Source organism: Euleptes europaea, chromosome 14, assembly GCF_029931775.1.
Source record: "Euleptes europaea isolate rEulEur1 chromosome 14, rEulEur1.hap1, whole genome shotgun sequence".
Classification (NCBI taxonomy): Eukaryota; Metazoa; Chordata; class Lepidosauria; order Squamata; family Sphaerodactylidae; genus Euleptes; species Euleptes europaea.
This window is the reverse complement of record NC_079325.1, coordinates 49,278,456-49,306,238: the sequence shown is the minus strand read 5'-3', so window position 1 is coordinate 49,306,238 and position 27,783 is coordinate 49,278,456. Positions and strand designations below refer to the sequence as shown.

The window sequence follows — 27,783 nt, the reverse complement described above, 5'->3', positions numbered from 1 at the left end:
GGTGGAAAGGAAAAAAAATGTATATAAATACTAAAAATATAATTTATTAGAAGCGTTAAGTAAAGGTTAAAAATATTTTAAAACATTAAAAAAGCACAATGGCATTTCCTAGGGTTGATCTCTGTAACTACATACCAAACGCGTTTTGGCCTATTGGGCCTTCATCAGTGGTTAATTAAAACACATGTTAAGCCTGCACACATTAACAGAAATAAAAAAAAAATACATATACAAACAGTTCAAACCCAACCAGGCATGTGTATAGGTTGCAAAATCTATTACCAGTTAGTTACTCAAACATCTGGTCAGATTGGTTCTAGTTGTAATACTGGTTAGTATATGTCTCTCATAGACTATGTGAGCAGGTATCAACCTAGTAGATAAAATGGCTCTTTCTCTGCTCTTTCTCTTTGAGCATAAAAGATACAAAACACATAAGCAATACAGTAGTGTGGAGTAAAAACAACCCAAAGTTTATCAAACCACCCAGCACTAAATCACCATTGGAAACAGCAGTAAAAGCTAACCCATCTTAGGAGCATCCATCAGAAATCAGATGGGTAGTAAGAGTAGATTGAGGAACCAAACCCCAACATAGTAAATCTGGAGCCAGTGGAAGTCAGTGAAAGAGACCACCAGAAATCAGCAGAGAACCTGGGACAACAGGAATGTTTTTGTCTGATGCTCAAAACATTTTGGGCTTTGCACCAGGAGAAGTTCCTTTGAGATGTGTATTGCACAGTTGGGGTACCACGACAGCGACGCCCCCATATCTGGTACTTGCTCGCTTTCTGAGGATGGGGGCACAGAAAGCAGGGTCTCTGAAGCTGATCTGAATTGGCAGCTAGCCAATGAACATTTCACATCTTTAATATTAACCCCTGAATTCCTACGAAACTCTAGCTGGCTGCTTTGAAACTGTGTGAACTTTTAAAACAGGCGTGCAATTTATAAAACAATATTGTTTTTGGATGAACAAATCTCCACAAAAATGTCTGAGCCATTCACTTGGTACCAAACCCCAATAGTAGTTCTTGGGGGTAATATGATAACGCTCCTGGGCACCTCTGGCATACGCGTACCAATGTTATGAGCTGAGAGACCTCTTGGAAAACAAAGGAGGTTTTTATGAACGCTTGCCAAGAAAGCTTGTAAATACTGATCTGATCCCAGATCTAGCTAAAAGGAGCTTGCCAGACTCTACTCCTGAACTACCGGAGCAACGAAGTGCAAGTAAAAAAGGTGTTTCGCCCCCAGACCGGCTGTATCTGGGCCGACAGACAAAAGCTGTGTCCTAGGTCGGGATGACCCATCCTGACATTGATTGCAAGGATGAGACCGATGGCCAAGTAATAGAACAAGTATGACTAGCAGCCTAAGAAACAAAAGATGAAAACAATGGAATAAATGATGGAGAGCGGGAAGGTTCTGTTGATTTCCAGGCTTTTCATGGATGGCCAAACGAGAGAAAGCCAAGTGCGGTGGTAGTTTCCCTCTCAGTCACCAGATGACACTCAGGTGGCTTTTGACCTGTCCTGAATCTCGCCATACCACCCAGAGGCTTATGATTGATCCGCTTGGAAGTATCAAGGCATTTGCCACGGTGCTCTTACGAATTTCCCCATGGCATATTCTCTCCTACAGAATCCTCCCTTTATTTTATGTATTTATTTCATTTGTGGATTAGAATTTTATCCAAGTCTTTCTCCAAGGATAGGTTAGGCCTGTCCTTGATATCCCATTTCCTAGCTGGTGACATGATATCTGGCAAAAATAGTTTCCATGAGTGTTGGGCATGGTAAATGATATGCATCGCACTGTGTACAGATTTTTTTTTTTAAGTTTCCATCTCAGTGTGTCACCCCATGTTCTTTCTCATGGAGTAATTATCTAAAGCAAGTTGTAGAAGCTGCTACTTTGAAGGCGAACTATAGACACACAGATGGCTAGACCGTCTCCGTTGTTTCAGCTGGCTACAAATTGGGACTCTATGACCAACAGATACTAAAATCCTCTTTCGTGGGAGCACAGTGCAAATCCATAATTGCCACAGGCCTAAAAAGATCACATCAAATTATTGTGGAATTCTTGAGCTGGATTCCTGAGGCGGCAAGCTTGCAACTCAACACACCAAATGTATGTAGTGATCTTTCTAACTGTGCATTCTTAAGGAGAGTTACTCCAGTCTAAGCCCATTGAAATGAATGGGCTTAGACTGGAGTAACTCTCCTTAGGAATGCACTGTAAATGAACAGAGGTCAAGACCTTCACTTGCCCAGCCTTGACTTGGAAGGAAGCCTTCTCAGAGGAAGACTCCTTATAGACTGAGGAGCCCCCTGTAGTCCCCGCTATGTCTGATTCTCCCTGCAACCTGGATTTTGAGAGAAAGATCCCTTGCTCTCTGAGCAACAGCACCTACAATGAAACAAGCGGAGCAGGAAGTCTCCATGTTAGATTAGTAAAAAGGCTGTGGCAGTGGCTGGAGTTCTGAGGGAGACTCTGAAGATGCTGGATGTGACGTCTAGATTGGATTCTAGTTGTTGAACTATTGAACATGCATGTGTGAACTTGCCTTGAAGTTCCCTTGGGTTCTGATCTTACTTTAATGGATTTTGAAAGTACCAAATGTGACAGCACTCCACTAAGGTGCTACATTCAACTTTAGGCTGCTCCAGCCGGTTTGGAATGTCTAAGCTTGAAGAGCAGTCCTCTTGTTTTATACGATTCTGCTCTTTCATTGCTTGCAATGCATCATTGGCTTAGTTACAGTTATTAATAAGAACACAAAGGAGCCCTGCTGGATCCATCTAGTCCAGCATCCTTTGTTCTCGCAGTGGCCAACCAAGAAGCTTCAGGGCATGAGGGCAAAAGCCTACATCTGGAGTCTGTCCTGCTGCAACTGTGGTTCAGAGGCCCACAGCCTCTGAACTTGGAGGTTCAAGTCCAACTGTTAACAGCTGTGGATTTAATGGGATTTTTATCTACTGTTTTATAAGAAGATTAGCATTGTTCTGCAGGATAAATTAATATTGGAAAACTATGCTCCACTGCCCTCCCCCCCCAACCAGCAGTCAGCAACTCTGGTCATTTATGCATGGAAGTCTTACCCGAAGTTCGTTGCTCTCTGGACCCACACTTTCCTGTTGGGAATATGCACCAGCAATCTCCAAGCTCAAATCAAGCCCCCCCCCTTTAACTGCTGCGTTGTAATCGGCTCACTTATATTGCTTACTGTGGGAGAACCCCCCCCCATTGCCACATAAAAAAACATTTTAAGAACAACAGCGACAAAAACAGAGCAATCTGGAAGGGGGTGGGAGAAATCCAAGTCTCGGTTTTAAAAAGTTTTTCTTCTGCTCAAAACGAGCTCTGAGGAAGCAGGAAACATTTGAATCCCTGCCTCTTTACATGCTGCTTTGTGATTGGCTGTGAGAGATGCCAAGCTTCTATGTCCAGTGCTTTGACTTCTGCACAGAGATTTCACCCGGGCTGAGCTAGGGGTGAGGGAAGAGTTGGGTTAACAAAGGAATGGGAAGACCCGGACATTGCAAGGGTTGTCAGCGAGTTCACCTCTAATGGACAGAAAACTCATGCCGAACTCCAGGGAACAACCAATTCAGGCCGGGAGTGAACGTGAGTGAAAGTACCCATGCATAAACGACCTCTCTGTCTGAGCTTTGAGGTTAATAGCCATTTATAGGACTGTCATTTATAGGAACATACGTAGTCACCTTAGTGGACCATCTGTCTTGACAGGGACTCTCAAAGATCTCAGGCTGAGATCTTTCCAAGCCTTAGTACTTTGAGAACATTTTAACTGGAAATGCCAGAGATAGACCTAGAGACTTTCTACATGCAAAACACGTGCTCTGCTGCTGAGCCAAGTCCTTCTTTCCATGAATCCAGCATGGTGCTCCACTTCTTGTCTAGGGTGCGGGAGTCTCCAACGTCCTGTAACATTAATTTCCCAGCAGAATCGATGGTTTACTTAATGAGCAGAACGAAAGCAGAAAGCCACAGCTTGTTTGAAGCGACGAGGTTTGGTGAAGTCAAGAAAGGAGTCGTAGACGGAGAAAATTCCTGCAAGGGATGTTCATGGAACAGATCCTCAGTCTGCTATGTACCAGAACCACAGTCCCGGCTTCCAAGTTTCTGTCCCATCACCTTCCAGAATTCAATATGCACTCTGGGATAGTAAGCGTTTCTTCCTCTGCCACAGAAATGTAGAGGTTTGTGCTGTTTGTCCATGCCAGATTTGCTTGTGGCAAAAGCAAGCAACCTAGTGCCATCTGCTTGCTTTTTGCCAACATACATTGCTCTGAAATTGGACTTCGGTCACCTACCCTGACAGTGCTTTTTGTTTATCTTTTTAAAAAAATTAACCTGCCTTTCAGACCAATTATTGGCTCTCCATGACAACTTGATACAAATGTTCTTTGAAGCTGGACCTGGATCCAGGCGCAGTAGAATGTGTGGTTGGCTGCTTTCTGCCCTTCCTCTGATAGTTTCAACAGTTGTAGCGGAAAGCTAGGGGCTGTCAGCTGGAACATTATCTCCTACCCTTCTTTTTTATTCATGCAGTTAGTTCTGATGCTTTTATCCTGTGTTCTAGCAATATATTGGCTCCCAAAGGGTCTTACAAGAATCAAAAGACAATACACATGGCAACTGAAAAAAAAATACAGCCTTTTGAGATTGGTGGCCAACATTGGTGGTTTGGAAGAGAGGGGACATAGTACTAGAACACGGGGTCATCTGCTGAAGCTGGAGGGTGAGAGATTCAAAACTGATAAAAGGAAGTGTTTCTTCACACAACGCATAGTTAAATTGTGGAACTCCCTGCCCAAGGATGTGCTGTTGGCTGCCAACTTGGAAGGCTTTAAGAGGGGAATGGACATGTTCATGGAGGAGAGGGGTATCCATGGCTACTAGTTAAAATGAATACTAGTCATGATGCATACCTATTCTCTACAGTGTCCGAGGAGCATGCCTATCATCATAGATGCTGTGGAACACAGGCAGGATGGTGCTGCTGCAGTTGTCTTGTTTATGGGCTTCCTAGAGGCACCTGGTTGGCCACTGTGTGAACAGACTGCTGGGCTTGATGGACTTTAGTCTGACCCAGCATGCCCTTTCTTATGTTCTTATGCCTATTATATTAGGTGCTGTGGAACACCGGCAGGATGGTGCTGCTGCAGTTGTCTTGTTTGGGGGCTTCCTAGAGGCACCTGGTTGGCCACTGTGTGAACAGACTGCTGGACTTGATGGACCTTGGTCTGATCCAGCAGGGCTTTTCTTATGTTCTTATGTCCTGAAATCCTCCCCACTCCCTTGTTGTGTGTGTGTGTGTGTGTGTGTAGGGGTTAAAATCCAGCCTGATGAACGATTTTGGGGAACTCGAAAGCTTGTGTTCACTATTTTGTGATAGTTTGGTTGGTCACAGAGTGGTAAGCTGCAGTACTGTAGTCCAAGCTCTGCTCACGACCTGAGTTTTGATCCCGAAGGAAGTTGGTTTCAGGTAGCCGGCTCAAGGTTGACTCAGCCTTCCATCCTTCCGAGGTCGGTCAAATGAGGACCCAGCTTGCTGGGGGTAAAGGGAAGATGACTGGGGAAGGCACTGGCAAACAAAAGTCTGCCTAGTAAACGTCGGGATGTGACGTCACCCCATGGGTCAGGAATGACCCGGTGCTTGCACAGGGGACCTTTACCTTTACTTAATAAAAATTACCGTGCTGCTATTCTTTCTGAACGTTGCCATCGATTGACCCAGCTCCCTGCAATTTTTGACAAGTTCAATAAATATTCTTTGCTAAATGGATTCTCAGTGGCCAGCTTTCTGCCTTCCTTCCACTGGTCACCTCAGCTGCAGTTATAAGATGGAGTGAACTGGGGCATTGGTTCTTTTTTTAAAATCAGGAAAGCAAGTCCCAGCACTTTGTCATGGAAGAGAGCATCTCTTGCTGAATGGACTTCTGCACGAAAAGCCCCAAGGGTTCACGGAAAATCCATACCTTGTGGTCACTGTGTGGCTGTCTCTTTTGGGGAAGTTACCCCATCTATGTTTTGTTTATGATTCGACATGTGCTGTGGCCATACTGTGTGTACGTTGCCATTCGCAAGTTGGTACATGTTATTGTGGTTCACTTGCATATTGCTGCTTTAGAGTACATGGACTTCAAAGTCCAATGGACCCTTCCTAAACCTCACCTAACCATTTATTGTTTTTTATTCTGCCCAGAGTTTTGGGTAAAAGATTACCTTGCCCTTGACTGTTTCATCTTCCATTCTAATTCTTACGCACACTTGGTACTACTTGCCTAGCTGGGACATCTCTGCCCTTGATTTTTAAGTCAAGAGAACTGGGCGGGGGCCATACCTCAGTGGTAGATAGGGTTGCCAGCTCTGGGTTGGGAAATAACTGGAGATTTTGGGGCGGAGTCTGAGGAGGGCAGGGTTTGGGGAGGAGAGGGACTTCAATGCCATAGAGTCCAATTGCCAAAGTGGCCATTTTCTCCAGGTGAACTGATTTCTATCGGCTGGAGATCAGTTGTAAAACAGGAGATCTCCAGCTAATACCTAGAGGTTGGCGTTGGCAACCTTAATGGTGGAGCATCTGCTTAGCATGCAAGGAAGTCCAGGCTTGCTACACAGAGGCAGGCAGTGGCAAGCCACCTCTGTTCCTCTCTAGCCTTGAAATACCTATGGGGTCGCCATAAGTCGGCTGCGACTTGACGGCACTTTCCACCACCACCGTGAACGTTTGCAGCCTCTATGTGGAGCCATAGATTGTCCTGCCTGTCAGCAGACTCATCTCTGTGTGTACATACACTGGCACAAACTGAAGCTTAGAAGTCCATAATGTCTACTAAACTGAGCTTTGCTTATTTCTATGCTGTATCACTAGGGTCATTTATGCACGGTCGCTTTAACCTCCTTCTCAAAGTAACCCGGGTTGGGGGAAACTGTATGCATTGGCTGGAATGATCAGGGGTGAAACTGTGTGCTAATGGAGGAATGAATACAGAAAAGCAGTCTCCCAAGTTCAAATCAAGTTCCACCCCTTTAAATGCTGCTCTGTAATTGGCTGACTTGCAGTACTCATTCGAGAGAAGATTTCCTTCCCCCCAGACCCAACTGCCGCATAAAAAAGCATTTTAAGAACAAAAAACGGAGCAATCTGAAAGAAGGGGGGGGGGGGAAGAAATCCAAGCCTCGTTTTAAAAAAGACTTTCTTTTGCTCAGAAACACCTCCGAGGAAGCAGGAAGCCCTTGAATCCCTTCCTCTTTACACACTGCTTCGTGATTGGCTGTGAGAGAAGCCAATCTTCTGTGCTTCCCCTGTTTGGCTATCTGCATGCTGCCTTGAAGAGGGGTTTGGAAAAGGGTGGGGCGAAGCTCAACCCGAGAACTGAGTATGCACGCTCTGTGACTCCGGAGTGAGCCTGGATGAACGGTTTAATTCGGGCCAGAAGAGGAATGGGAAAAGCTGGGTTCGTTTTGCTTTGAAACAGCGTTGAGCTTCCAAGACGTGCATACTAAAAAATTAGATCCTGGCTGAAACAGGGAATAAAGGAGGGTAAAGCAACCATGCATAAATGACCTAGGTGTCATTTGCTGCGGCCCCAGCAAGACACTCAGATAAGCGACTTTCAGTATGTAAACATCGAGAAAAATGCCTGACAGATGTTTTCCACTTTTTGTGTTTGAAGTCTTCTTTCTTTCTTTCTTTCTTTCTTTCTTTCTTTCTTTCTTTCTTTCTTTCTTTCTTTCTTTCTTTCTTTCTTTCTTTCTTTCTTTCTCTCTTTCTTTCTCTCTTTCTTTCTCTCTTTCTTTCTCTCTTTCTTTCTCTCTTTCTTTCTCTCTTTCTCTCTTTCTTTCTCTCTTTCTCTCTTTCTCTCTTTCTCTCTTTCTCTCTTTCTTTCTCTCTTTCTCTCTTTCTCTCTTTCTTTCTTTCTCTCTTTCTTTCTTTCTTTCTTTCTTTCTTTCTTTCTTTCTCTCTTTCTTTCTTTCTTTCTTTCTTTCTTTCTTTCTTTCTTTCTTTCTCTCTTTCTTTCTCTCTTTCTCTCTTTCTCTCTTTCTTTCTCTCTTTCTCTCTTTCTCTCTTTCTTTCTTTCTTTCTTTCTTTCTTTCTTTCTTTCTTTCTTTCTTTCTTTCTTTCTTTCTTTCTTTCTTTCTTTCTTCCTCTCCCTCCCACCCACTTTTACTTCCCCTCTGAAAGGCACACTGCCGTCCTTCTCTCCTCTCTGTTCCTGCAAGGGGAAGCCAGTCTGCTTTGCAGTTTTAACTTCGGGAGAAGAACAAGTGGCCCTGTGTCTGAAAGGCCCCTGCCCTCTTCATTAACAAGCTAGTTGAAGATGGAAGTGCTAGATTGCCTGGCGAGGGCGGGGGTGGGCCTCTCCTTCCAGCCTTTGCAAGACTGAGGCACTTTTGAGTCTCCGCTTGTCGACAAAGAGGCCATAACCGTGTTGATCTTTCTTTCCTTTTAGGGAGACGTGGGAGCCCTGGGCCCTCCTGGAGTTCATGGACTCATTGTAAGTAAAGGGAAATGCAGGAGAGCTTTTACATTTGGGGCTTTCCAGTTTGAGGCTTTCAGGTTTCTTTCAAAGCCCATTAACCACCACACAAATGCATGTGCTCATTTGCTCTTTGTGTTTGGGAGGGAGCATAACAAGGACAAAAAGAATATGCACGGTGCAATGTTATGGTGGCAGTGAGAACAACAGGATTGCCCCTCTTGGGCTATGGTGGGTAGCAAGATTCTAAATGTGTGTTTTTTTAAGTTAATGGTGATGGGTTGATGAATCCATATTAGGTCCAAAGTCCTCTGCATTAGGGCCAAGTCTCTGAAGCCCTGGGTCTCACTGTGAATAAATGAATGGTTTTATTTGCATTTAGCCACAGGGCCATTATAAACATGTCAAGAATACCGCAGATACATAATAAAAGGAAATGCAAGGTTAATAAAATGCTGGATTGATAATAAACATACATAATAAAAACTATGCTAAATTGATGCATACGGAGAAATAATAACTAAAAATTGCGGTGGTGTCCCAATCGGCCAATGAGATCTAGCAACCATTAAAATTAGCTCGAAGGATCAGCTCACTGTATCTGGGTTGTACCACTTTAAACTGCAGATATAATGTAGAAAAACGGTGTTGCATCAGTAGAAAACAATGCAACAACAACAGGGTAATATATGCTGCTAACTGACAATAGGTCCTAAACACAGTGGTACAGTCCTCAGTCCCTTTCCCTTTATAAAATCCCTCCCTGAACAATTATTTTATAGCATAGCCCTATTGCCTTTATAGAAAAGCTCTTCTGAATAACTCTATTTTACGTAGTTTTGTGGGATGATGGAAGCGTGGGAGCCCTCTTGACCTTCTCAGGCAGACCGTTCCACAAGGTGGGAGCCACAAAAATGCAAATATGCATAATTAATATAGGTTGGAGAATCCAGCTTTTGTGCAGTGGAGAAAGGAATTGTGACTATAAAAAAATAAAGTGTAGATCAGCACTGATCTGCTGAGAATGCAAACTTTTTGTAGACGTGGTCAACCTGTGTCTGGATTCTACTACTGCTTCTTCCATTTCAGGCTGCAGCTGGGGGCTCACGTGATGGAACGTTCCTCCATGCAGAAACCATGCCTTCCACACAGAAAACTAACACGTCAGTAAGGAGGGTTCCAACCTTGACTTTCCCCTGACAGGCTAGTTTTCTGTGCACGAGGGTTGCTTCTGCGTGATCGCAAAAGCCATAAAACCAGACGACCCACAGACAAGGCATGGGATTCCACGTAACTGGAGAACTCGCCAGATAGCTAGAAAAACACGATTTCATAAATAAGCTGAAAGAAAAAGGGAAAAAATCCCTTCAAAAATTACCTGATGAGGCCATGAAAAATGGCCTCTCCCTGCGCAGCATGGTCTTGACCCCAATTGGGCCAGCACAGACCTGGGAAACACAGAACTCTCCATGCACGTGTGATCTAAAGTTCTCATGGAAGAGATGAGTCTTGGAGGGAGAGGTTTTGTGAGATGAAGAGGGGTTTTCAAATTGTTCCTCCCACCATTACTCTTAGGCTCCCAGGTTGTATGAGCAGTTCTCCACTCTGCCTATTTGAAAACAGCCAGTGGTTTTTCAAAGTGTTACACAGAAACACATTGGTCAGGGGGAGGGGGGGCGTTGTCTGGACCCTTCTCTGCTTTGGCTGTAAAATGGCCATTCAGTTCAGATCAAATTAAAGAATCAAACTGCGGGGCTGGCAGGGGCTGGTGACATATTTCAAAAAAATACACTACAGCCAATTACAAAGCAACGTTTTCCGGGGGGAGGGACTCAAGCATGGTTCAGAAGCTCCACATTTTTGCTGGGGATGCATAATCGATCACAAGGTACTCCTAGAATTGCTTTGGGGCAAAAAGCCCCTGTGCATAGTGTTTTGAGAATTCGACTGCAAATACTGTGCAGTTAGAGAGCAGCAGATCCAGCGGAAACAGACCATTCGTAAAAGGCCACAGGCGGATCAATTCTCCATGACTTTTCTATAATTTTTTTTTAATGACTCTTATGCTGTTGCCCCTCCTTATACCCTTTAGCCACCTTTGCCCATTCCCTCCTCTTGATTCTGGGTATCCCGAGGATCCACTTATCTCTTTCCATGCTGCCATTCAGATCAGCTTTGTAGATGGCCCGAGTGAATGGTGAGAGGTAACCGGAGCCACCTCCCTTCCCGGCTCAGTTTTATACGGGCCAGCTCAATGAAGCGAACCCTTTCTTTTGAGAAGCCTCTCTGCACTGCGAGGCATGAAAAAGGGATCTGTTCTGCGAAGCCTTTGCTCAACATTCACGGGGCGCCTGCTAAGGAAATAGGCCTCTAGCTTCAGCAGCTGCTGCCCTGCTTGTTTATAAATGGCAGAGGAGGACTCCAGGCACAGGAGTTCCCTGGCTCCCTTCATGGAGGGGAAAAGCATCAGGGAGACTGCTTGAATACTGGTCTGTTTTAAAGACCTTTAGGGGTCCCGGAGGCTTCAAGCAACCCTAGGGCATACTGTTTAGACCTGGGCAGATGTTTCTCATGTGTCATGTGATCATCTTCATTTATTTGGTTTCATATTTAAGCTGAAGGCTTGAGACAGAAAATAGATTCTCAGGTGTGGTTGTTGTATGTTTATTTTTCCGGTGGGAGGAGCCTTTGATCACGTGCCGTTTGGGGGGAACCCACGTGCTCGAACCTAATTGGAAAAGCGCAGCCCTCTTTTAAAGCGCTTTCCCACCAGGGACCATTGGCAAACTCCTACTTGGGGGTGTCCGAGCTTCTCCCTGCCCCGCTCTGGCTGTCCTGCATTTTTCGCTTCTCTCGAAAGGCCCCGCAATCCAACACAGCCCCCCCACCCATCCCTCCCTTTCGCACGCAGGTGAGAGGGAAATGAAAGCCGTGTGCCCATGCAGGTGTATATATCAAAATAGATTCTAAATTTAAAGCCAGTACCTGTCTTGCTGGGGGTAAAGTGTAGACGACTAGGGAAGGCAATGGTAAACCACCCCGTAAACATTGTCTTCCTAGTAAATGTTGGGATGTGACATCACCACATGGGTCAGTAATGACCTGGTGCTTGCACAGGAGACTACCGTTACCTTATAAAAAATTGTTAAATCTGATCCAACAAGAGGAATCAAGGCTGTGTGTGTGTTATGGTTGCTTCAGTAGATAACTTTGTATGGGGCTCAGAACCAAGCTCCCTGAACATCTCTGTTAGTTGGTGGGCATGGTAGCTAAATAGACCCTCCAGGTTCAGAGGTACCAGTTATCTGAATACCAGTTACAAGGCACTAACACGTGTGTGTGTGTGTGTGTGTGTGTGTGTGTGTGTGTGTGTGTGTAGCTGCAGGAACCATGCCCTGTCTGTAGGGTTTCCCACTCCTGGTTGGGAAATACATGGAGATTTTGGGGTGGAGCCTGAAGAGGGTGGGATTTGGGGAGGGGAGGGACTTGAATGCCATAGAGTCCAATTGCCAAAGCGGCCATTTTCTCCAGGTGAACTGATCTCTATCGGCTGGAGATCAGTTGTAATAGCAGGAGATTTCCAGGTTTTTTGATATAATTTTTGATATTTTTGTTTAATTTTCGTTTGGTCATTAGTGCTGTTTGTTTGACTAACTTGTATTGGTCAGCACGAGTTTTTTTGGTTTTGTCTAACTATTAGTACCTGGAAGTTGGCAACCCTACCTGTCTGTGAGCTTCCCAGTGTTATCTGGCCATCCATGGTGGAAGGGTGCTGGGATAGATTAACATTTTGTTCTGATCCAGCAAGGCTGTTTTTATATGCTCATTCAGATTGATACATGGAGGATAGGTCTGTGAGCTGCTGTTGGCTGTGCAAACTCAGTAGAAGTTCTAGATTCCAGTGCAATGTATCACTGAATTACCAATTGCTGGTGACAAGCCATGAGTGAATGCTGTTACTTTCCTGACCTGCCTGTGGGCTCTTCAGAAGCATCTGTTTGGCTGTGGTGTGATACAAGACGTTGGACTATTTGTTCAAGCAAGACTGATGTGCTTAGGGGTGCTGTCTGGTGAAATTGCCCAAAAAATGCGCTACAAGGACTTGGTGATGGTTTTTGCACTCTGTGTTGTAGTTGACAGAAGCAGAGTATTATGCAAAATTATCCAATATTGATGAAATATACGCTATTTCTTCATTTTTTTTTAAAAAAAGGGGGTTTGCTTGTTTTGCAGTGTGATTTTGCAGGAAAGTTCCTTTTTTATCACAATTTTTTGTCCACCTTTCTAAACCTATGATTGCCCAAAGCAAGAATTATCAAAGGGCTGGAGCTCGAGAAATGTGGACTGAGTTGAGCACCAGCCTAATTTTTTCTTTTAAAACTTCTAATCTTCGTGATGGGATGTGGAGTGGTGTAGTTTAGCCCCCTCTTGACAGATCTCGGAAGCCAAGCAGGGTCGGCACTTGGATGGGAGATGGCCAAGGAAGACTTTGCGGAGGAAAGCAATGCCAAACCACCTCTGCTTCTTAGTTGCCTTGAAAAGCCTATGGAGTTTTCATAAGTTGGCTGACTCTTGACGGCACTGAACACAAAATCCTTATGGCGATACTTATTGCACCTCTTTTTGCTTAGCAGCAAAAGTTAAGAGAGCCTTCAGAGAGGGTCTGGGGCTTCAAGTTGCTCCTTCTTAAAACCGACTTGTCTTTTTTTCTGTCTCTCGTATACTAGGGTGATATGGGTGCTGTTGGACCAATAGGCTTTCCAGGACCGAAAGGATTAAAGGTGAGTGTGATAGATTTCCTGGGGGCTAGATACTACCTCACAGAATTTCCCCTCCCTCTCACAATTTCCTGCCTACCTGAGTGCACTGGGGTTCTGAGCAGGAAAGCCGCGAGAAAAGTTTGAGGCGATAGAATCTGGGCCTGGGTATGAAAATCCCATGCAAGTCTGGATTGGATGAGGCAAACCGACAGGGACAAGATAGTTTGCTTTTTTAAAAAACAGAACAAGAATGAAGTTTAATCAACCGCCGCTGCCAGAATTTTATATGCAACCTATTGGAAAGGCACTGGCAAACCACCCCGCAAACAAAGTCTGCATTGGAAACGTTGGGATGTGACGTCACCCCATGGGTCAGGAATGACCCGGTGCTTGCACAGGGGACCTTTACCTTTTTATATTGGAAATCCAGTACGATTCCAGACATTTCTGAGTAGATTAATAAATTATTTGATTTTGCTTTGATGTCCAGATTAACACATTTGATGAAAATGAATCTAATAGATGATTTTAAGATAAAATGGCAGCTACTATATGATCATTACTCACGCGCTCTATTCTGTTTGTTAGTGTGTAAATATGAAGATTGTTAAATCAGTAATTAGCATTAGAAACCTGCAGTCTTAGTTTAATTGACGAAGAAATGTGTATATATTGTACGGAAGCTCGGACACAGAAATTGATTTTTTTTTTACTTTCCCTTACCCTCCTTTTTTTCTTTCTGTATCCCGTAATATAATAATAATGTTAAAAAAGAACGAAGTTTAATCAGAAAACACAAACACACACAAACTGTGGTAAATATGAACACTTAACTAAGAGTTGTGGGATGTTAGGTTTCAGATTGTACATGCCCAAGGAAGGCCTTCTCTCAGGCAGGTTTGTAACCTCTTAAAATACAGCACTCTGCTGCAAATTAGTTTCTTACCAGACCCAGCAAACCCTGCTGGTCTACTGTAAGACCTCAGCTCCCCAGACAGGGATACCTTCACAGATCTTTAATTCACATGCCTAGTAAACAAACCTGTCAGGTTTCTGTACCTGTCATGGTGAGTGATTTCTGATAGGAGTCATAATCAGCCTTGTGTCTCAACAAAGAGGTAAAAAAAGGTAAACGTCCCCTGTGCAAGCACCGGGTCATTCCTGACCCATGGGGTGACGTCACATCCCAACGTTTCCTAGGCAGACTTTGTTTACGGGGTGGTTTGCCATTTCCTCCCCCAGTCATCTTCCCTTTACCCCCAGCAAGTTGGGTACTCATTTGACCGACCTCGGAAGGATGGAAGGCGGAGTCAACCTTGTGCCGGCTACCTGAAACCAACTTCCGTCAGTATCGAACTCAGGTCATGAGCAGAGCTTGGACTGCAGTACTGCAGCTTACCACTCTGCGCCATGGGGCTCTTCTCAACAAAGAGAGGCATGCAAAAATAAAGTAAACTAAGAAATAGTCCAGCGGCAGCCACATACACTTTGCATATGGGGTCTGTAGCATTTCTTCCAGTTAAATGATCTCAGGTGGGCGGTGTTGGGAAAGACTTTATTTTTTCTGTCTGAGACCCTGGAGAGCTGCTGCCGGTAAGAGTAGACAGCACTGGGCTTGGTGGACCTGGGATAAGGCAGCTTCACATGTTAGTTATAGATTAGTTAGTTATAGGTACAGAAAGGTTCCGTAGCAGGGCATTTGCTTCGTATGCAGGAAGGGCCAGTCTGAGGGTGGGGGAGCGAACATGGCCTGGGCCTTCACCCCGAAGGGGGCGGGGCGGACATTTTGGCACCTGATAAGTGTTAAGGCCCAGATTCACAGGGTTGCCAACCTCCAGATACTAGCTGGAGATCTGCTATTACAACTGATCTCCAGACGATAGAAATCAGTTCACCTGCAGATAGGGTTGCCAACCTCCAGGTACTAGTTGGAGATTTCCTGCTATTACAACTGATCTCCAGCCGAGAGTTCACCTGGAGAAAATGGCCGCTTTGGCAATTGGACTCTATGGCATTGAAGTCCATCCCCTCCCCAAACCCCGCCCTCCTCAGGCTCCACCCCCAAAATCTCCCGCCAGTGGCGAGAAGGGACCTGGCAACCCTACAGATTCAAGGTGGAAGTTTGTGAAAACTTTATTGCACCATGAGTTTTGATAAGGGCACACATTTTGCCATTTTTGGACATTGATATTACATAACGGACCTTGTTTTGTTTTCATGTAGTCTTTAAAAAAAATAATTTTTTTTGGCTTGGGGCCTCAAAAGCTTGAAGTGGCCTGGGCCTCTCTGGACCTCAGACAGGGCTTGTACGCAGAAGGTCCCAGGTTCAATCCCCAGTTAAATGACATTAGGTAGAAGGGCTGGGGAAAAAATCCTTGAGAGCTAAATACTAGGCTGGAGGGACTGGACGCTGTGGCCTCAGAAATTAATTTTGACCACAGGAGGCCAGAGGCGAGGAGGCCAATTCTAGTGTATCCATGGCAGCAGGTAGGGAAATGGAAGAGGTTGGTGAGAAGTGAGAAGGGAAAGGGAGCGTTGAAGTGTCGCTCTGCTTTTCTGAGCAAATATGAGCTAATGAGGAATCGGCAAGGCATGTTTTCCCTTATCGTTGGGGTGTCTTAGGAGACGATGGAACACGAGAGCCCCTGTAGGGAGCCTTTCCTATTAATCACTCCCTTCCTTCAAGACCCAAGAGAAGATTTGAAACCTGGAGAAAGATGGCCTTTACCTCCCACTTTCCCATCATAGCCTCTATCCTGCCCTGTCGACAGCTCCTCACCTGCTGGGAGGGTTTGCTAGTTCCCAGCTGTTAAATTCTAGCTTTTGTAGGCCTGATCTGGTCTGTTGGGAAAAAAACCCCCAAAAAATCTTGCCTGCATCTGGCTCTCTTTTTCTCCTCTGCCATGTGTTTGCCTGATGCCTCCATCATACTTTCCAGTCTCCGTTGGTGGTAAATCCCAGTCGGTATTTTTGCTTTGATAATGTTGTTTAAATTTTGTTCGTGTCTGTTGCTAACGTTGTCATCCTTCAGGGATCAGCCCCCCCCCCTCAAACTCTTGCGGTTAAATCTCTGAGCATGTATACACGTGCATGGGCATCTTGAATCTGTTCACATGCACATAAAAGCGGGCTCGTGAACCCTAGGCCATGTAATGCACATCCTGTTACTTTATCCTCTGCAGCTGAGGAGGATGCTTTTCATCTGCCAGTAACGTAGCACATACCACATTTCTCATGATATGGTCTCTTAAAGGGGTCTCTAACCTTTCTGAGACTGTGGGAAGCTTTGGAAGTCTGACAGCATGGTGGGCACAGCCCCCAAAAATGGCTACCATAAAATAGATGCTGCAGAAGCCAGAGCCAGCCCAAAAAAAATGGCTGCGGCTATTTACACTCAGTGAAGACCCTTGTGTTGTGGTGGCAGCTGCTGCCAAAGCAGCGCTTTTAGAAATCTGTAGAGCGAATCAAATTTCCATTGGCCAATAAGAAGCCCTGTGGGCCCAAATAATGAAAAGCAGCCATACAGAATAAAAACGACAATGCAACCTTAGCCGTTCCTACAAACAGCCACCGCAAAATGGATACTCCCTTTCAGGTGTTTCTTCCTTGGGACCTAAGGCCATTTATTCATGGAAGGTTTTGCATCGGACTGTGGCCATTTATTCATGGAAGGTTTTGCATTGGGCTGTGTTCATGGAAGGTTTTGCATCACTCTCTAGATGCACATTTCCCCCATCTGAATTCTCAAAACTCTGCATGGCGGCTTATTGTTGAGTTTTGAGAATATGGGTGGGGGGAAAGTGCATCTAAAGAGTGGCAAATGAAATGCAAACGCTTCCATGAATAAATGGCCTAAGTTTCTGTTCTGTCCATCGTTTCTGTGACCTGTGGTTTCCCCCACATGCTCTGAGTGCCCCACCTGGCCCTGCCAACCTTCTAAGACATTTAACAGGCCCCAGGAAAAGTGTTGGCAGGCACCATGGTGCCTCATGGGTACCACGTTGGAGACCCCTGGTCCATCGTGATGCCAAACAACAAACCTGGATTTTACAGCAGCACTGGACAAGACTATTCCTGAGTAAATGAATAGTCAGGAAGGGAAGAACCTTTGACACTGCATAATCGCGGAAGGAGTGGAGATTGCAAAGTGATCCTCAGTATGAGAAAAAGGTTTTCCCAGGCATGTCTCTATTTCCATCTGTGAAATGTTTGAGGGCTGGCTATGTTGCTGAGCATCAGGAGATGTTTGGTGAAAACCTTTTTTTTTGTTTACTCAGACTTTTCACTGGGACTTAAGATTGTTTATGCAGCCTTCTGCTGGTTTTAGCTAAACTCTGGCGTATTGTTTTGCTTACTGTACTGTATAGTAATCTGATGTGTTATTTCTTTTTTATTTTTGTAATATTTTAAAAAATATATCTCCTAATTATCTGTTAGTTTATTTAATTTTTGAATTTAATTGTTTGTAAGGCATCTCAAGATTCTTGTTAAGTTAGCTGGCAGGGTAGAAATATTTTAATTGAATAAATAAAACGTTGGTTATTTACTTAAAAAAAAAAGAATTTCATTTTTGTATGGCTTTCCAGAACAAGGATGAAAAACTGCTAGATCACAATATAAAAAATAATGAAAAGCACCAATACAGAATAAAAACAAAATGAAACCCTAGCTGTTCCTACAAACAGCAGCTGCAAAATGGATATTCCCTTTCAGGTGTTTCTTCCTTGGGACCTAATTTTCTGTTCTGTCCATCATTTCTGTGACTGGTGGTTTCCCCACATGTTCCAAGTGCCCCATTTACCAAGCACAGTCCCTATTTTCTTGTTCCTTGGTACACTGCTGCCCCTGTTTTTGCCTTCTGGGAGGAAACGCCTTGCTTGAGAATTTTGCTAATGTGAGTGGCTCAGTTGCTGAGGTTTATCTTGACCTGTTTGGTAACGTATTGCAGGACAAAACCAAAACCTTTTAACTAGTGGAGGTCAGATAATTGCAGAGTAAATAAATACCACATGCAGAACGCAGAGCTTATTTATTGAACAATCGTTCGCCCCAAATATTGGAGACGGTGGCACAGTTTTTAAAGTTTGTTTTAAAAGCCCGCCAAACAGCTAATTAGATGGCAGTATCAACAAACTGTATTTCTTAATGTAACCGCCTTTTAACCATATTATAAAGGGCACCTTGTAACATTTCCATTCCTTTTGTAACCTTTCTTTTTTTTAAAAAAACAATTTTTTATTTTCTTCATTTAGTATATTAGCATAGAAACAACATCTAATACTAAATAGTGATAATAAAGAAAACAAACAAACAAGTAGTATCACTAATTTGACAGTAGAATGACTTCCCCCTCTCCCTCTTCCATCTAAAAATAAATTGTATAAACTTTTGCTAACGGAACTAATCCCGATATTATTTATAACCTGATCTTATCCTATACAATATTATTAAATCAATACCTAATATAAAATTAATACAAAGTACAAATAAGGGATTAGATCAAAGAACATGCTTTAAATGATCCCATTGAAAATTGTTTTTCACAGTAAGTTCTCCAAGCCTCCCATTCCCCCCAAAATTGTACATTATCATTGTGGTTTATCAAAGCTGTAAGCTTCGCCATCTCAGTCATTTCCAGCATCTTTTTTATCCAGTCTTTTTTGTCTGGTATCTCGACTGTCTTCCATTTAGCCGCCTATGTCAATCGTGCCGCCGTGGTGGCATAAATCAAAAAGGCCTTTTGTAACCTTTCGAATTGTGTTTGTATGCCAATAAAGGAATGATGGACCGAGGAAGCAGAGCCGAGCTTGGTGTGCGTGTGTTGGGGGTGGATAATCAGACAGCGATTCATTGTATGGACATCCAGGTGTTCACAGCTTGGTCCCTTGATTTGTCAGTTTTGTTCCTTTGAATTTTAGAGAGCGGCCAGGGCGACGTACGCAGGCCCACGAAGGATCGATGCCCTGCCAGAGCACTGACAACTCGTTAGAGGTGCCGGGCCCCAGTTCACTCTTGTGTCTTTCTCTTCTCTTCTTATTTTTAGGGGCTGATGGGAAATCCCGGAGAGCATGGACTGAAAGGTGATAAGGTGATCTGAATATTCCCTTATTGCACTGTTGTTATTTCTCTGCATGCAGTCCCCCACTCCTGGTTTTTGTTTTCTTTGCACTATGTGACCTGCCCCTCCCCGCTCCCCCATTTTTCCGCCTTATTTATTTTTCCACCTGGGGCACACCCTCCTTCCCTTCATGAACTCAACCTTCTTAGTATCCTCTTAGCTCTGCGATCCAGGACATACTAATAACTTCTTCCTCAAGGACTAAATTACCTGAAGAGCAGCCCCTTCTTGTCGTCTTCGAGGTTTACAGTTGGAGGGTGGATCAGTAACATTTCCGTGCAATGTATTCTGAGTTTTTCAGCAGGTTTGGGTGTCAAAAATGAATGCAGATGGCGAGTGTGCGGCTTGTGGTTTACCTGCACAACTAATAACATGGGATAAAACAATCTTGTTTCTGTCAAGTGTTTGCTTTACTTTTGCATATTTGACTATGGTCTATATGGCTAAGAGAGCCAGCATGGTGTAGTGGTTAAGAGCGGTGGACTCTAATCTGGTGAGCCGGGTTGGTTTCCCCACTCCTCCACATGAAGCCTGCTGGGTGACCTTGGGCTAGTCACAGTTCTCTCGGAACTCTCTCAGCCCCACCTACCTCACAAGGTGTCGTGGGGAGAGGAAGGGAAGGTGATTGTAAGCCAGTTTGAGTCTCCTTAAAAAGGTAGAGAAAATTGGGGTATAAAAACCAACTCCTCTTCCTCCTCCTCCTTCTTCTTCCTTGTCCAGCAGTGTGTGGTAGTACTATGTTAAATTCTCACCGGCTCGGGTACATAGTCTTATGGTGAAAATCCCTGTTGGTTTTTGAGCTTGCCCCCTGGTTTGCCTTTTGGAGATGCCTTGTTAAAGTGTTGCTAGTCAGTTCAAGGCTCAGCATCCTTGCCTAGTCTCTGCCATTAAAATCTCACGGTTGGGAAAGGAGATGCTTTGTTGAGATGCACTCGGGTCAATGCTAAGACTTCACGTAGAGCAAAGCCTGCTCGCTCACCCTGTGTAGCTGGGAGATTTATTTGATCTGCTCATAGTATAGTGTAGGAATACCCATTGCTCTAGTGTAATTTCTCCTCTACTGGTTTTTAAAAAAGGGTAGGGCGAGCTATTCCCAAGTGAAAGAATACAGCTTGATGGGGAATATCCTTTACCAGTGTGTAATGGGGTGAGGTGGGGGGCTTCTGATGAGAATAGGATTTTGTTTTTACTACTTGTCCCCTTTTCATCTGAGCAATGTTGCAGGGTGGCATGTTGCACCTCATGAAGAATCTGTTTTCATGCACACACCAAAAAGCTCTTTGTGATCTTTCCCCGTCTTTGTAGGCACTTTGCCCATATAGCGGGAAGGACAGGGCTGTGAATAGCCTCTGTTCTTTCTATCACATATTTATCCCATCGCTTTATCCAGGGAGGACAGTGTAGGAGGTTGTCCAATGGCTCTCATTTTATCCTAACGATTACCCTGCGAGATAGGATGAGAGATAGTGTCTGGGCCAAAGTCACTGAGCGAGCGCCGTGGCTGAGTAGTGATTTGAGCCATATCTCTCCAGTGTTACTCACCATTATACCGCTCCGGTTCTCTGGATCTTTGTCTGAAATCATGAGAGGGAGGGCATCTTGGCCATCATCTGGGCATGGAGTAGGGGGTCACTGGGGGTGTGGAGGGGGGAGGTAGTTGTGAATTTCCTGCATTGTGCAGGGGGTTGGACTAGATGACCCTGGTGGTCCCTTCCAACTCTATGATTCTATGAAATGCCCAAGTTCTTAGATCCAGGTCCTGCTGCAAATCCGAATCATGACACTCTCCCCTTCTCTTCTTTTCCTGCCTCAGTCCCTGTCCCTTCATGTCATTAGGTATGTGGTTCCCAGATTCTGTTAGAAACCTTGTGCTGAGGTTTCTTCCTTAGAGAGAGCTGATAGATTGTCCTTGCCAGACTATTTCCACTGTTTAGAAATCCATAAAGTTAGACGAGCTTTCTTATTGGCGAGATGTAATGCCTTAGACTCAGCCGAGACACAATGGCGATGCAATAAAATTATCGCAGAAGAACACAAATACCCATTTTGTCCAAATCAAGTAGACTCCCTAGCCCACATTGTTTTATCATGTCCACAAAATAATATTGCACGAAATAAATATATCACTCCCTGGATAAAACAGCTAAAGACACTTGCTGAGGAGCGGATACTGTGTCATCTGCTGTCAAGTAGATTGGTCAATTGCGTGAGAGATGTGGCAGCTTTTCTCTTTAAAGCGTCAAGGAAAAATTAAATTTCATTTCCCCCTTTTTAAAAGTGTGAGATGGCAGATGAATACCCAATGGCTGTTAAATCTAGGAAAAGGAATCGGGAGTGAAATGTCAACTTTTGCTGAGCTCCCGAGTTTTCAAAGAGCTAAAAAACAAAACAAAACCCAGATGCAAGATGGCACCTGAATCCCCAAGCGCTCGAGTTTAGGCATGGCAATCTGTCTCCCTCTCTGCTGCCAGGAGCCATCGACCTTTCATAATTATTAATTCAGATCAGATGAATGCGGCCCCAGTGGGCCTAACTCGTTCCATCTGCTCCTTCTTGCTGACTTGCAAAGGTCTGAGGGATGGAATTATTAGTTTTGAGGGCATCCCACATCCTGCTTGGCATGGGGACATGTCTCTCTCTCTCTCTCTCTCTCTCTCTCTCTCTCTCTCTCTCTCCTCGCATCCAAGTAATCAGTGTGTCTGTGTTTAGCTCTGCCAGCTGACTCTCACTTTTCTCCTGGGCACATGATCTATTTGTTCCTACGAGGCTTCTTCAGGAGATAATCTCATTAGATTGTACCTCATGTTTCAAACAGGGTCTTTAAAGCCTCACTTATGAGTAGCCAGAGAGATACTTGGCTTTCACACCTGCAGTGGGAAGCCAATCAGAGCAGATACTGCTTTTGGTCTTGGTCAGTTGCGTAAGAAGTGTGTAACAGAATGATTCAGTGAGCTGACATCTGCTTGTGCGAGCAATGTTGTGCACATTGCACTTACATGCATTTTTTACCCTCTGGTTTCATCCTGAACCCTCTCTCTCCCTATGAAACTTGAGAAAATGTAGGGGGGAAACTGCTGAATGAGAAACTTGCAGAACTCTAGTTAAGCTCCTTGTGCCTGTATTTAAAAAATGCAGACCGTCTCAGGTTCAGTCTCTGGCGTGTTGAGTTAAAAGAGTTTGGAGTGAGTAGGATGAGAAAGATTCTGTCTGGGGCCCTGGAGAGCCACTGCCTAAGCTGACAGTACTTCATCCTACTGGAGATAGGCCCATAAATCGCATGCATTGCACGCAGAAAGTCCCAGGTTCCATTCCTGTCCTTGAAAGATGTCAAGTAACAGGAACCGGGCAGGACTGATGGCTGATTCACACATTACAAAGCCCACGTGGCCCATCGACACGCGTGGCCTGGGAGCTCCCTGCCTGGACCTCTTGATCGCAACCACAGCATGCAGGAAGAATGTGCTTAACCATTTCTCCTTGCACCCTTTCCCTCACCATAAATGCACAAGGGAGCTGCTATTTGCTTCATTGGGGAAACTTCAGTAAATGGACGTTTCCCCAGAAACAGAAAATGTCATCTCCTTTTTTTTTTAAATAAATAAATAAATATATATATATATATATATATATATGAAAACAACAATAACAATAAACAATAACAGCAACTAAAAAAAGCAGAAAAAAGGCAATCTTCATGATTTAAAATACAATATATATACACAATAAAATAACAACAGGATTCCTATGCTACAGCTTATTTTTTTGTCTTCATATTCATTGCTCCGTCCTGACTGAGCACAATGCATTCCCCTTTCTCGGCTTTATTTATAATATTCTCTATTTTATTTATAGTTTGTGACCATAACTCATCTAAACTTATTGTATCTCTATTTTTCTGAAATGTTGTTAGCTTAATTAAAACATATATTTCTTTAACTTTAACCAGCCATTCCTCTACCTTTGGAGTCGATTTTTGTTTCCAGTGTCTGGCAACATGTAAACCTGAGATATTCCTGTTAAATCTGGTACCTAATCTAACTAAAGACCAACTTTGTATGGGGTTACATATGATAACTGCTGCTAGAACAACCTTTGCCAGAAAATGTCATCTCCTTGAGGTCATTTCAGGTCAGGAAAATTGGGAGTGTGTGTGGGCAGGGGGTTAAGCGCTCTCTCTTCACTTACCACAGTCCCAGTCCATATTGTACTAGTGTGCATCTGGGAATTGAGTTCAAAGTGGGATTCTCCCAGTGCCGTATGATTGAAACCCACGACAGCCGCAGGTGGCAGCAGGAGTCCCGACTGGGTGCCTTGGAGTGTTCAGAAGAGGAGATGCCATCATCTGGCAACCTTGTGCATGCGGCCAGCGCACGCACATGCTTCTGGATTGTTTTGAAGAAAGCCAGCGTGGTGTAATGGCTAAAAGTGGTTAGGAGTGGTGGACTCTAATCTGGAGAACTGGGCTTGATTCCCTGCCCCTCCACATGAATGGCAGACGCTAATCTGGTGAACCGGGTTGAGCTAGTTAGGCTAACATTTTGACTTGTAAAAAGGTAATTTCATATGTTCAGACTGTGAGAAGGTTAAAACCACTGACTTACAAGCCACCATAAAAAAGTAAATTCTTTGGAAGGTCTAGCAAAATGAATAGATGGCTGTGGAGAATTCGCCGTAGAATTCATTACAGTAATTCAGCTATTGGGAGAGTACTTTGTACATGAGCAGGTTCCTGATGGCATACTCACAGCTGGCAAAGGGGATGAATCATCTCTCTGCCAACTGCAGAGCATTCCAGCCCTTAGTTATGCAAATAGCTCTGGCTGAAGTAAGAACAAAAGGTTTCATATCCCACACCTTGCTAGAATATCACACCTAAGAGGGACAGAGACCTGGAAAGTCTAAAGGCTAGATAGTAATTTCTTCCTCTTGTGGCAGGAAGATTCTGAATGACCCCAGAGCAGGATGGACTCCCAAGGGGTGATTATGCATTCTTGGGACAGGAGAAGGAAGCTCTTATTCACTTTTCCTTGTTCATCTTCCTTGGATGGGCACCTAGGGACTCCATCTTGACCACATGTCAAGAGACAATGGTCATTTATGCACGGTTGCTTTAACCTCCTTTATTCCCTGTTTCAGCCAGACTCAAAGTAAGCCGGGTTGGGGAAAACTGTATGCATTGGCTGGAACGATCAGGGACGAAACTGTGTGCTAATGGAGGCATGAATACAGAAGAGCAGTCTCCCAAGTTCAAATCAAGTTCCACCCCTTTAAATGCTGCTCTGTAATTGGCTTACCACGCAGAGAAGATTTCCTTCCCCCCAAACCCAACTGCAGCATTAAAAAGCATTTTAAGAACAACAACAACAACGGAGCAAGCTGGAAGGGGGGGGGAGAAATCCCAGCCTCGTTTTTAAAAAGCCTTTCTTTTGCTCAGAAAGCAGGAAGCACTTGAATCCCTGCCTCTTTACACCCTGCTTCGTGATTGGCTGTGAGAGAAGCCAATCTTCTGTGCTTCCCCTATCTGCACGCTGCCTTGAAGAGGGGTTTGGAAAAGGGTGGGGTGAAGCCCAACCCGAAAATGGAGTATGCACGCTCTGTGACTCCGGAATGAGCCAGGATGAACGGTTTAATTCAGGTCAGAAGAGGAATGGGAAAAGCCGGGTTCGTTATGTGTTGAAACAGTTTTAAGCTTCCAAGGAATGAGGTAACATGCATACTGAAAAATGTGATCCTGGCTGAAACAGGGAATAAAGGAGGGTAAAGCGACCATGCATAAATGACCAATGGCAAGAAGTCCCAACTTGCTGCAAGAATTTACTAGCCTATCATAATTAAGCATAGTTTAGTATAAATATGGAGTGTCAAGTAAGAGGACTGCGTATTTTCACCTTTTCTTTGTATCCTCGCACAGCCTGATGCTTGAACAGACCCTGTTTTTTGTTTATTACACTTTCTTAGATCTTGAATGCTTGAAGCCTGATCTCTGTCAACACACCATGCCTATTTGGTCTTGCTATCCAAAGAGCAGTAAAGGGGAGGGACAGCGGATGAGCTTGCCATCACTTGAGCATGACAGCTTGGAATGATGGAGGTGTGATTGATGGTCCCTCCGCTAGCTGGTATGAGCGAAGTGGGTGATGCAGCAAATTGATGGAGCTCTAAACAGCAACACAGATACAGAGGGCTAGATGTACAGATCTGCCTAGCACACTCTTTCAGATTAGTTGGTGGAGATGATTATTATCCAGAGCGAAGTTTGGTGCTAAAAGGGGCAATGTTGCTGGGTGGAGATTTGGGGCAGATACAGGGTTTTTCCTGACTGGCAGGGGACTCAAGGGAACAGGGCATGTGAACCCAGCCCTTCATACATGATGGCAGCGGTGGGATAGAATGCACAGAGATTAGTGAAGAAATAACTTGGCAAAAGTTGTAAAATTTGTTGTGCAAATGCACAAGGGAAGGAATGTGCTTATTTATTTGCAGTCATAGACCATCAAATGTCCTAAAAAATTGAAATTAAATACATACATAAATAGTTATGGACCAATAATACAAAAGGTAAAAATGTAGCGGAGATTAAAAACTGGTATAAAGGGATAGAATCCTCCAAGATATGCATAAAACAGTAGAGATTTTAATCACAGATTGATTACTCCAGAGCCTTAAGTGCATTTTGTCTTATTTTAGTTGCCAACCAGGCAAATCTAGCCATACTAACAGATAAATTTGGTGTTGAATCTGACAAAAGGAGCTCTAAACAGTGTTTTCTGAGAGGTCTGGGACAATCCACTAACAAGGGAATCAGAGGGCCTGAGCGTATCTGATTGTGTAAACGTGCATTCAAAAAGGACGTGTTCAGTGGTTTCTAATCCGTCCTGGTTGCATATACATTTTCGTGCATCCATTGGCCTTTTATTATATATCCCTTCAAGAAACTTAGAAGGGAGAGCATTATATCGAAGGAGCATAAAAGCCCTATGATATTCATGATTTGTGATAACTGACAAATAAGGCATAGTGGTGTTCCTAATAAGCAGGTCCTTTCTAAAGAGGAGATTCTGAATCTCATTCAGATCATGCTCCCTCTCTACCTTGAAAACTCTGGTCTTGTTTATATTTGTGCGCTATGGAGCAGGGTATGGGAGAGCCATCATGGACCCAGCGGAGCTGTTGAGGTTTGTGCAAATGAAGCAGCTAGGGTGAATAGAGGAATGCAAGAGAAGGCAGATAGAAGGCGGGAATTTGTCTGGACGAGCTGAAGATCCTTTCCCGGAATTCCTGTAACTAAGTGGGAGCTCGCACATTCATACCAAGTCTGCTGGTGTCAGGAGCAGCAGCAGCTGAGTGCCTGGACCAGAAGGCAGAGATACAGCTCAGGGAGATCAAGCAATGTGAGCCTGGGCCAGAGAGAAGGAGGCAGAGATCAAACTCCAGAGACTGTGGATGTAGGAACTGGGAAGGATGGAGAAGATGTGGAAGGAGAAAAGGAGGACACTGGAGGAAGAGAGAGATGCAGGAACAGAAACACCAGCAGGACTTGGAGGTCCTGCGCCAGGAAGCTGAGCTGAGCAGAGAAATAAGTGACAGGGAAAGATTTATATCCCAGGAGAGGATCCCTGGGTTTATCTGTCCAGCTTTGAGAGAGCAGCCACAAAACTGAGGGATCAAGGAGGTGGACTAAATGAAGTATCTCTATCATATTGAAGGGGGAATTATCTCCATTATATAAGAGCATGCCCAAGATTGGGGAGGAGGTAAAATATACGGATTTTAAAGGTGCTGTGGTTAAATGGTTCCACATGAGATCCAGTTATTCCTGAAATCAATTCCGATTGCTAGCCCTGAGCAGGGCAAAACCTCTAGTGGAAACTGGTAGGAAATGGGTAAAGAAAGCAGAAACTGTGGAGTATGAGCTGCTCTTTCATCCGTTTGTGCTGGATCAGTTTTACTTATGTTGACTCAAAGAGTTAAAAACTCTGGTAAAAGATGGAATACCAAAAATGGCTGACATCGCTGATCAGCTGACGACGCTGAAATAGGGTAGTTTGAATGGAGGACTCCCCATTTTGGGAGAGAAGGGAAGGGGGGGATTTCATTACAAAAGGGAGTGAGCTTCCGCATCACTGGAGACAGGAAAGCCCCAGGGCTTTCTTCTGGCTCGTGTGGTGACAGCCCCTGAGATATTTAAGGGCCAGTTTGTACAGACCTTGAAATGGCATCCCGAAACAACTCATGCCATCGTCTTAACACAGGGTCTTTTATATCCCTGCCAGCCTACCACTGACAGTAGATGATGGCTTCCCTCTATGTCTGCTGAAACTTACCAACTGGTTTCAAGAGTGATCCAGGCAGAATACATCATAGTGATCAACACTTGATGAGTGATGGAGCC

At 44.3% G+C, this 27,783-nt stretch overlaps 1 protein-coding gene across 1 annotated transcript in view; it reads left to right on the top strand.

Annotated features, from left to right (window-relative positions):
* COL27A1 (collagen type XXVII alpha 1 chain) overlaps positions 1-27,783 on the top strand; it is a 349,655-nt gene that overhangs the window by 139,101 nt on the left and 182,771 nt on the right. Inside the window, exons 14-16 of the mRNA XM_056860156.1 lie at positions 8,487-8,531; positions 13,241-13,294; positions 19,317-19,361. Of these exons, the coding sequence (XP_056716134.1) occupies positions 8,487-8,531; positions 13,241-13,294; positions 19,317-19,361 (144 nt within the window). The remainder of the gene's footprint in view (positions 1-8,486; positions 8,532-13,240; positions 13,295-19,316; positions 19,362-27,783) is intronic.